Raw genomic sequence first — 9,272 nt, 5'->3', positions numbered from 1 at the left:
ACAAACATCTCCAAAAACAGAGATGCCCCTAAGAATGACCGACAGCTAAATGTAAGAACCCTAAAGTCCTCTCCCTCCCCACCACACTCCTCCCTCTCGCGTGTAAGCGTCAGAATGCAATGATCCAGCTTACCTCCACTGGCAAAAAAAAATGCATCAGCACCCACCATCGAACACTCAATGGTGAACACAGCAATAGCAAAGACACAGACTTGCAGTTAACCCAAAGACTTTGCAATTCACCTGGCATTCGGCATACCAGAGGGAGATAAGGGAGGAGGAGGTGTCTCCGTATTTTCCCCAGTGAGCAGGGAGACATAACAAACAACTTACTGGCTTACGATGTTAAAAGTCCATACATCCCTTTTTCCGAGCTCTGTTCTCAAAGACCCCGGGTCTTTGGGCACACAGTAGATTTTCCAGCTCTCCCAATGACACATAGGTCTCCTGCCACAACACTGACACTCAATCTGCCCGTCCCCAGAGCCCTGAGATCCTAGGCTTCCAAATCTGTGCTGGACTCTCAGGCTGACCCTTAGCGTGCCGAACAACGGCCAGTTCTGAAACCCCGAGAACAGGTCCCATTCCCGCAAATAACCAAAGTCAGAGTGTAATTTCAGGTCAGGGTCTTCAAAAGAACCTTGAAAGGGAAAAATTCGAAATCAGAATCAAAGTTGGAAGTAAATTTATTGTCAAAATATGTACACCCTATATACAACCTTAAGATTCGTCTTCTTGCAGGCAGCCGCAAAACAAAGAAATACAATAGAATCCATAAAGAACACACACAAAGACTGACAAACATCCGATGTGTGCAAAAAGAACAAATTAAGGAAAAATATAAAAAAGTAAGTAAATAACACAGACTGTGATCCGCAGAGGTCCCAAAAGTGCATCCATGCTGTCAGGTTTATTTTCACTGACATATGTTGTGAAAGTTGTATAGTGCAATACATTAAAAAATCACTAAGTTACTGTGTGAGTATTATACTATGTATATAATATAGTGTACTATGTATGTTAATCAAAATGGCTTCTTTGTGAAAAGTAGAACTACTGCTTTGTTATGCTAACTGGAGGGAGAGTGTTGTCCGGCAGAGCATTCTCGAAGCTTCTCGCAGTCTATTTAGGTTTAGAATTGCTGATAACGGATTGTATTCATTTGTTAACCAATGGGGTTGGATGTCATTTTTTTTTCGTGTGGGTCTGGCAGCTGGGATTTCGCGGTCTTTTCGGGAGCAGGGAAGAAGACACTGTAGAAGGTGGACATGTGCTGCACTGCTCAGTTGATCACTCTGGGTGGTCCCAGGTGCGAGGTCATGGAGGTTGGATAAAAACGAAGGGTGGTCGAAAGGTTCGATGGCTGAGCTCCAACGATGTGCACTAAATTGACTGAACTCTAAGTTTTGGCACCTTTTACTTTATTTTCCTTCATATATACTGTATTGTTAGTAATCATTTAGTTCTAGTAAAATCTTTAAAGTATATTCCATAACGGTATCTGGTGTGGGTTTGATATTGTGTGTGCAACGCTGCATTAACTTGTTTTCCACAGCACCTGCATATACGGGAGGTGGGGTTGGTGAATGGCTGGAATTTTTCCCCTAGCCATATACCAGCCTGTCGCGTAAGCGTTACAATAGTATAAATATATTGGGCCTAGGATAGATCTTCAGAGATATTAAGACCCAGGAATTTGGAGTGGCTTGCCCTTTTACTTGGAATCCAGGGCAAAAAGAAACTGAACTGCAGGAGGAAATCAGTGGGCAGTTGGTTAGCATTTTCTGCTGAAACCCTTTCATCTGCACTGAAAAGGTGGAGGGGTGGGTGGGTGGGTTGCTGTCTGGTATATGGGGTAGAGCAAGAGGTGACAAGCAACGTGTAGACCTGGGTGAAGAAGAGTGGCAGGCATTTCTGTTGTGATGATATTGGGTTCGCTGACTGTGAAGTTCTATACTCGAAGACCTTAATCAATATCATACTATAATGACCCAATCTTCAAAGACTAGTTTACTTCTCCGTATATTTTTGGAGGTGAGTTTCGCTGCCAATACCCACTATTCAAGCTGTGGGGTCCCTCTCCTTACCAAGGAAAAGATACTTCCAGCTAATAAAGCAGTTAATTTATTTTCACTGATACATAAATACGCTTTAAGAATGTCATTTACATTTAAAATGCAGAAGATTTTTATTTTGAACCTTTCCAGATTACAAAGCATAAAGGATAAAATATTTCAAAACACAGGTACAATTCCTGTACATGGTAACCAGTTGCAGATGAACAAATTGTCTGTCACAGAAACCAAAGCAAGAAGAATGGATTCTAGTTCACCGTGTTTCTTGATTGTCCCTTACCCTATTCCTAATGGGCCTGAACTGCACTCTACATTTGTACCCTTTCTCTACTGCTCAGGTGACTCCACCACAAATACCCTTTTAATGCAAATGCTCTAAAATGATCTTGGAGACGTAGAATCTAACTTCTCTAACTTCATAAAATTCCTAACCATAAATACATCAGTTATTTGATGTGCTAAATGATGTTAGCCATCTGGTCTGCAAGCTTCCTTAGCAATTTAGTCAGCTTGTCTGTTTTGAAACAAGCCAAATTAAACAACCCATTGTCATGTACTGCATCTCTCAAGCGGTTAGCCTTGTGGTATGAGCCAGCAATTCTGAGGCTCCATACAGAGCTTGTTTCCAAAGCTGTTCTATAGACAATACTTGTTTTAACTTCAAACTGATTACTGCTTTCTATTTACATTTGAAGAACTGAAGATTAACTTCCATTTACAGCTTAAAACTAAAGAAAGCAGTATTAGTTAAATTTACTTACAACTGTTTGATCTTGCAAGAGCCAGCTATTGTGTTTAGCAAGCAAGATTAGCAAACAACCAAGAAGTGAATATTCATCAGGTTATTCCTGAGCATCGGTGTACTATTCAGTATTGTGAAATAAAAGTAGGTCCCCAGGATCCTATTTTAGAAATCAAAGTTCAAAGTAAATTTAGAGAGTGAGTAAGTGTGTGTGTGTGTGTGATCTATTGATTTATATATGGTGATGTATAACCCTGAGATTTATTTTCCTGTGGGCATATACAATTAATCTATAGAATAATGACCATAACAGAATCAATGAAAGAACCCAACAACTTGGCTGTTCAATGAGACTGCAAAAGATAACGAACTGCACAAATACGAACAGGAAGAATAATAAATAAATAAGGAATAGATATCAAGAACATGAGATGAAGAATTGCTAAAAGTGAGACGATGGGTTGTGGTGCAAGTGAAGTTATCCCCTCTGGTTCAGCAGCCTGCTGATTGTGGGGTAGTAACTGGTCCTGAATCTGGTGGTGTGAGTCCCGTGGCTCCTTTGCCTTCTTCCTGATGCCAGTGATGATTCTTCCTATTTATGTAAACTTGACAAAAAATACAGATGTCCATGCAGATTATCTTGCAGCACCTGCTTTGGTAATTTACTGTACCTCACATTCTTTATGCACACTTTGGTGTTCGATTGTTACAACAGGCATAGCAGTGCACAGTGTGATCTCACAAGTCGGGGGAAAAAAGTCAACATTTGGTATTGGAGGTTGATTAAAATCTGAATGTTTTGCTCATGTTAATTGTATCCTGCTGTCACCATGGGCAAAATCGGATGGAAGAGGTCTAACTTTTGGGGGATAAATATTTCACTGCACCAAGTATCAACCTGCTCATAACCTAGATAACTGGGAAAACTGTTCTGAGGGGAGCAAATGGCTTCTGCTTGTTCCTATTTATCAGAATTATTATCACTATTTTATATGAAATGGGAAATTTGGTTAGACCACTTTTGGAGTATTATGAGCAGTTTTGAAAAGATGTGCTGGCATTGGTGGTTCATGAGGATGATCTTGTGAATAAATTGAGTAAAGCATTAGGAGCGTTTGTTGGCTCTGGGCCTGTATTAGCTGGAGATTAAAAGAATGAGAGGGGATCTCATTGAAGCCTATCAAATATTGAAAGGATAGAGTGGACATGAAAAGAATGTTTCCTGTGGGAGGGAGCATAAGACCTGAAGGCACAGCCTCAGAATACAAGGATGTTCTTTTAGAACGGTGATGAAGAGGAATTTCATCAGCCATTGGGTGGTAAATCTGTAGAATTCATTACTCTCTGATGGTTGTGGATGTTAAGTCATTGGGTATATTTAAAGAGGAGCAACACACGCAAAATGCTGAAGGAACTCAGCAGGACAGGCCGCATCCATGTAAAAGAGTACAATTTTTGGTACTTTATTAATAAGGGCAACAAAGATAACAGAGAGAAGAGAGGAGACTAAGTTTGAGAGGAATAAATTCTCTCCCTGATGCAGTGGGATCCGGACATTCACCACAGGGTTTGGGAACAACAGCCGGTCGGAACCCAAAATCGGGCGCGGTCGGCGGAAGTGCGTGCCCGGACAGTTTTCAGCGCTGCACCGATATGGAGCCGCGGGGAAAGGAGGCTTCGAGAGGGAAGAAACGTGGGACAAACGAAGGTGAAGGAGCGACCCACGGGAGAGGGATGAGGGAGGGAGAACAGGCTGGGTTCCTGCCCTTCTTCCCCCATTATAGCGCTTCCCCACTCCCTCTCTCTCATTCCCCCATCCTATCTCTACTCGCTCCCACGTCCCCGTTCCCACCATCCCCTCTCCCCCCTGTTCCCACCGTCCCCTCTCCCCCCCGTTCCCACCTCCCCTCTCCCCCCCATTCCCACCTCCCCTCTCCCCCCGTTCCCACCTTCCCTCTCCCCCCCGTTCCCACCGTCCCCTCTCCCCCCTGTTCCCACCGTCCCCTCCCCCCCCCGTTCCCACCGTCCCCTCTCCCCACCGTCCCCTCCCCCCCCGTTCCCACCGTCCCCTCTCCCCCCCGTTCCCACCGTCCCCTCTCCCCCCCGTTCCCACCGTCCCCTCTCCCCCCTGTTCCCACCGTCCCCTCTCCCCCCCCGTTCCCACCGTCCCCTCTCCCCCCCCGTTCCCACCTCCCCTCCCCCCGTTCCCACCTCCTCTCCCCCCCGTTCCCACCTCCCCTCTCCCCCCTCTGTTCCCACCGTCCCCTCTCCCCCCCGTCCCCTCTCCCCCCCGTTCCCACCTCCCCTCCCCCCCTCCGTTCCCACCTCCCCTCTCCCCCTCCGTTCCCACCTCCCCTCTCCCCCCTCCGTCCCCACCTCCCCCCTCCCCCCGTCCCCTCTCCCCCCCGTTCCCACCGTCCCCTCTCCCCCCCGTTCCCACCTCCCCTCCCCCCCGTTCCCACCTCCCCTCCCCCCCGTTCCCACCTCCTCTCCCCCCCGTTCCCACCTCCCCTCTCCCCCCTCTGTTCCCACCTCCCCTCCCCCCCTGTTCCCACCTCCCCTCTCCCCCCCCGTTCCCCTCTCCCCCCCGTTCCCACCTCCCCTCTCCCCCCCATCCGCTCTCCCCCCCGTTCCCACCGTCCGCTCTCCCCCCACGTTCCCACCGTCCCCTCTCCCCCCCGTTCCCACCGTCCCCTCTCCCCCCTCCGTTCCCACCTCCCCTCCCCCCGTTCCCACCTCCTCTCCCCCCCGTTCCCACCTCCCCTCTCCCCCCTCTGTTCCCACCGTCCCCTCTCCCCCCCGTCCCCTCTCCCCCCCGTTCCCACCTCCCCTCCCCCCCTCCGTTCCCACCTCCCCTCTCCCCCTCCGTTCCCACCTCCCCTCTCCCCCCTCCGTCCCCACCTCCCCCCTCCCCCCGTCCCCTCTCCCCCCCGTTCCCACCGTCCCCTCTCCCCCCCGTTCCCACCTCCCCTCCCCCCCGTTCCCACCTCCCCTCCCCCCCGTTCCCACCTCCTCTCCCCCCCGTTCCCACCTCCCCTCTCCCCCCTCTGTTCCCACCTCCCCTCCCCCCCTGTTCCCACCTCCCCTCTCCCCCCCCGTTCCCCTCTCCCCCCCGTTCCCACCTCCCCTCTCCCCCCCATCCGCTCTCCCCCCCGTTCCCACCGTCCGCTCTCCCCCCACGTTCCCACCGTCCCCTCTCCCCCCCGTTCCCACCGTCCCCTCTCCCCCCTCCGTTCCCACCTCCCCTCTCCCCCCTCCGTTCCCACCTCCCCTCTCCCCCCTCCGTTCCCACCGTCCCCTCTCCCCCCCCGTTCCCACCTCCCCTCCCCCCCATTCCCACCTCCCCTCTCCCCCCGTTCCCACCGTCCCCTCTCCCCTCTCCCCCCGTTCCCACTTCCTCTCCCCCCCGTTCCCACCTCCCCTCCCCCCCGTTCCCACCTCCCCTCCCCCCCGTTCCCACCTCCTCTCCCCCCCGTTCCCACCTCCCCTCTCCCCCCTCTGTTCCCACCGTACCCTCTCCCCCCCGTCCCCTCTCCCCCCCGTTCCCACCTCCCCTCCCCCCCTGTTCCCACCTCCCCTCTCCCCCCCCGTTCCCCTCTCCCCCCCGTTCCCACCTCCCCTCTCCCCCCCATCCCCTCTCCCCCCCGTTCCCACCTCCCCTCTTCCCCCTCCGTTCCCACCTCCCCTCTTCCCCCTCCGTTCCCACCGTCCCCTCTCCTCTCCCGTTCCCACCGTCCGCTCTCCCCCCCGTTCCCACCGTCCGCTCTCCCCCCACGTTCCCACCGTCCCCTCTCCCCCCCGTTCCCACCGTCCCCTCTCCCCCCCGTTCCCACCTCCCCTCTCCCCCCCCGTTCCCCTCTCCCCCCCGTTCCCACCTCCCCTCTCCCCCCTCCGTTCCCACCGTCCCCTCTCCCCCCCGTTCCCACCTCCCCTCCCCCCCATTCCCACCTCCCCTCTCCCCCCGTTCCCACCGTCCCCTCTCCCCTCTCCCCCCCGTTCCCACTTCCCCTCCCCCCCGTTCCCACCTCCCCTCTCTCCCCCCGTTCCCCTCTCCCCCCCGTTCCCACCTCCCCTCTCCCCCCCATTCCCACCGTCCCCTCTCCCCCCCCCGTTCCCACCTCCCCTCCCCCCCCCGTTCCCACCTCCCCCCCCGTTCCCACCTCCCCTCTCCCCCCCCGTTCCCCTCTCCCCCCCGTTCCCACCTCCCCTCTCCCCCCTCCGTTCCCATCGTCCCCTCACCCCCCCGTCCCCTCTCCCCCCTCAGTTCCCACCGTCCCCTCTCCCCCCTCAGTTCCCACCGTCCCCTCTCCCCCCCGTTCCCACCTCCCCTCTCCCCCCTCCGTTCCCACCGTCCCCTCTCCCCCCTCCGTTCCCACCGTCCCCTCTCCCCCCCGTTCCCACCTCCCCTCTCCCCTCTCCGTTCCCACCGTCCCCTCTCCCCCCTCCGTTCCCACCGTCCTCTCTCCCACCCCCGTTCCCACCGTCCTCTCTCCCACCTCCGTTCCCACCGTCCCCTCTCCCCCCCGTTCCCACCTCCCCTCCCCCCCGTTCCCACCTCCCCTCTCCCCCCCGTTCCCACCGTCCCCTCTCCCCTCTCCCCCGTCCCCTCCCCCCCGTTCCCACTTCCCCTCCCCCCCGTTCCCACCTCCCCTCTCTCCCCCCGTTCCCCTCTCCCCCCGTTCCCACCTCCCCTCTCCCCCCCGTTCCCACCGTCCCCTCTCCCCCCCCGTTCCCACCTCCCCTCCCCCCGTTCCCACCTCCCCTCCCCCCCGTTCCCACCTCCCTTCTCCCCCCTCCGTTCCCATCGTCCCCTCACCCCCCCGTCCCCTCTCCCCCCTCAGTTCCCACCGTCCCCTCTCCCCCCTCCGTTCCCACCGTCCCCTCTCCCCCCCGTTCCCACCTCCCCTCTCCCCCCTCCGTTCCCACCGTCCCCTCTCCCCCCTCCGTTCCCATCGTCCCCTCACCCCACCGTCCCCTCTCCCCCCTCAGTTCCCACCATCCCCTCTCCCCCCTCAGTTCCCACCGTCCCCTCTCCCCCCCCGTTCCCACCTCCCCTCTCCCCCCTCCGTTCCCACCGTCCCCTCTCCCCCCTCCGTTCCCACCGTCCCCTCTCCCCACCGTTCCCACCTCCCCTCTCCCCTCTCCGTTCCCACCGTCCCCTCTCCCCCCTCCGTTCCCACCGTCCTCTCTCCCACCCCCGTTCCCACCGTCCTCTCTCCCACCTCCGTTCCCACCGTCCCCTCTCCCCCCCAGTTCCCACCTTCCCCTCTCTCCCACCCCCGTTCCCGCCGTCCCCTCTCTCCCACCCCCGTTCCCACCGTCCCCTCTCCCCCCCCGTTCCCACCGTCCCCTCTCCCCCCTCCGTTCCCACCGTCCCCTCTCCCCACCGTTCCCACCTCCCCTCTCCCCTCTCCGTTCCCACCGTCCCCTCTCCCCCCTCCGTTCCCACCGTCCTCTCTCCCACCCCCGTTCCCACCGTCCTCTCTCCCACCTCCGTTCCCACCGTCCCCTCTCCCCCCCAGTTCCCACCTTCCCCTCTCTCCCACCCCCGTTCCCGCCGTCCCCTCTCTCCCACCCCCGTTCCCACCGTCCCCTCTCCCCCCCCGTTCCCACCGTCCCCTCTCCCCCCCAGTTCCCACCTTCCCCTCTCTCCCACCCCCGTTCCCGCCGTCCCCTCTCTCCCACCCCCGTTCCCGCCGTCCCCTCTCTCCCACCCCCGTTCCCACCGTCCCCTCTCCCCCCCCCGTTCCCACCGTCCCCTCTCCCCCCCGTTCCCACCGTCCCCTCTCTCCCACCCCCATTCCCACCGTCTTCCCCCCCCCCCCCCCCCCCGTTCCCACCGTTTATCAATTAAAATTCATATAATTTTTCATGACTTGGTAGCTACACAGTTTACAGGGAGGTGAAATTTTACGTTGTTAATGTGGCTGTACTAACTTGCTGCAGGTGACGAATCAGAGCTGTTGACGGTACCAGATGGGTGGAAGGAGCCACCATTTAGCAAAGAGGACAATATCCATGGGCTTCTGGAGGAAAGTAGCTTTGCAACTCTGTTTCCTAAATACAGAGAGGCCTATCTGAAGGAATGCTGGCCTTTGGTGCAGAATGCACTGAATGATCATGTGAGCTACTTTTAATTACTGTTCTGGAGTAACATTGGTTAGATTGGATTATCTTTATTATCTTGATCTTCTGGGAGGAAACTAGAGCAACAGGAGGAAATCAACATGGTCATCAGGAGAATGCAGAAACTCCTTACAGTCAGTGGCAGAATTGAACCCCATTCATGATTGCTGGTGGTGTAAAGCTTTATGCTAACTACTATGCTGTATGGTTCAACGGTCTATTTGTAATTCTCTGGCAGTCTAAGTGCTAAAATATTCTAAGGCACACAACAGCAATTATCAAATATATATGTAATTCCACAGAAAGGTCACAAAAATAAATCTTTTAAC

At 55.5% G+C, this 9,272-nt stretch overlaps 1 protein-coding gene across 2 annotated transcripts in view; it reads left to right on the top strand.

The window, feature by feature from the left end:
• Positions 1–4,125: 4,125 nt before the first annotated feature.
• Positions 4,126–9,272, top strand: part of krr1 (KRR1 small subunit processome component homolog) — a 34,844-nt gene continuing 29,697 nt past the window's right edge. Inside the window, exons 1-2 of one of the 2 annotated variants that reach the window (XM_059977673.1) lie at positions 4,126–4,525; positions 8,764–8,939. In XM_059977673.1, coding sequence (XP_059833656.1) covers positions 4,471–4,525; positions 8,764–8,939 — 231 coding nt within the window. In that variant the 5' untranslated portion in view covers positions 4,126–4,470. The remainder of the gene's footprint in view (positions 4,526–8,763; positions 8,940–9,272) is intronic. The other variant, XM_059977672.1, reaches the window with a different exon arrangement.

The sequence above is a fragment of the Hypanus sabinus genome, chromosome 8, assembly GCF_030144855.1.
Source record: "Hypanus sabinus isolate sHypSab1 chromosome 8, sHypSab1.hap1, whole genome shotgun sequence".
In the NCBI taxonomy this organism is placed as follows: Eukaryota; Metazoa; Chordata; class Chondrichthyes; order Myliobatiformes; family Dasyatidae; genus Hypanus; species Hypanus sabinus.
This window is presented reverse-complemented; position numbering and strand designations above follow the sequence as displayed.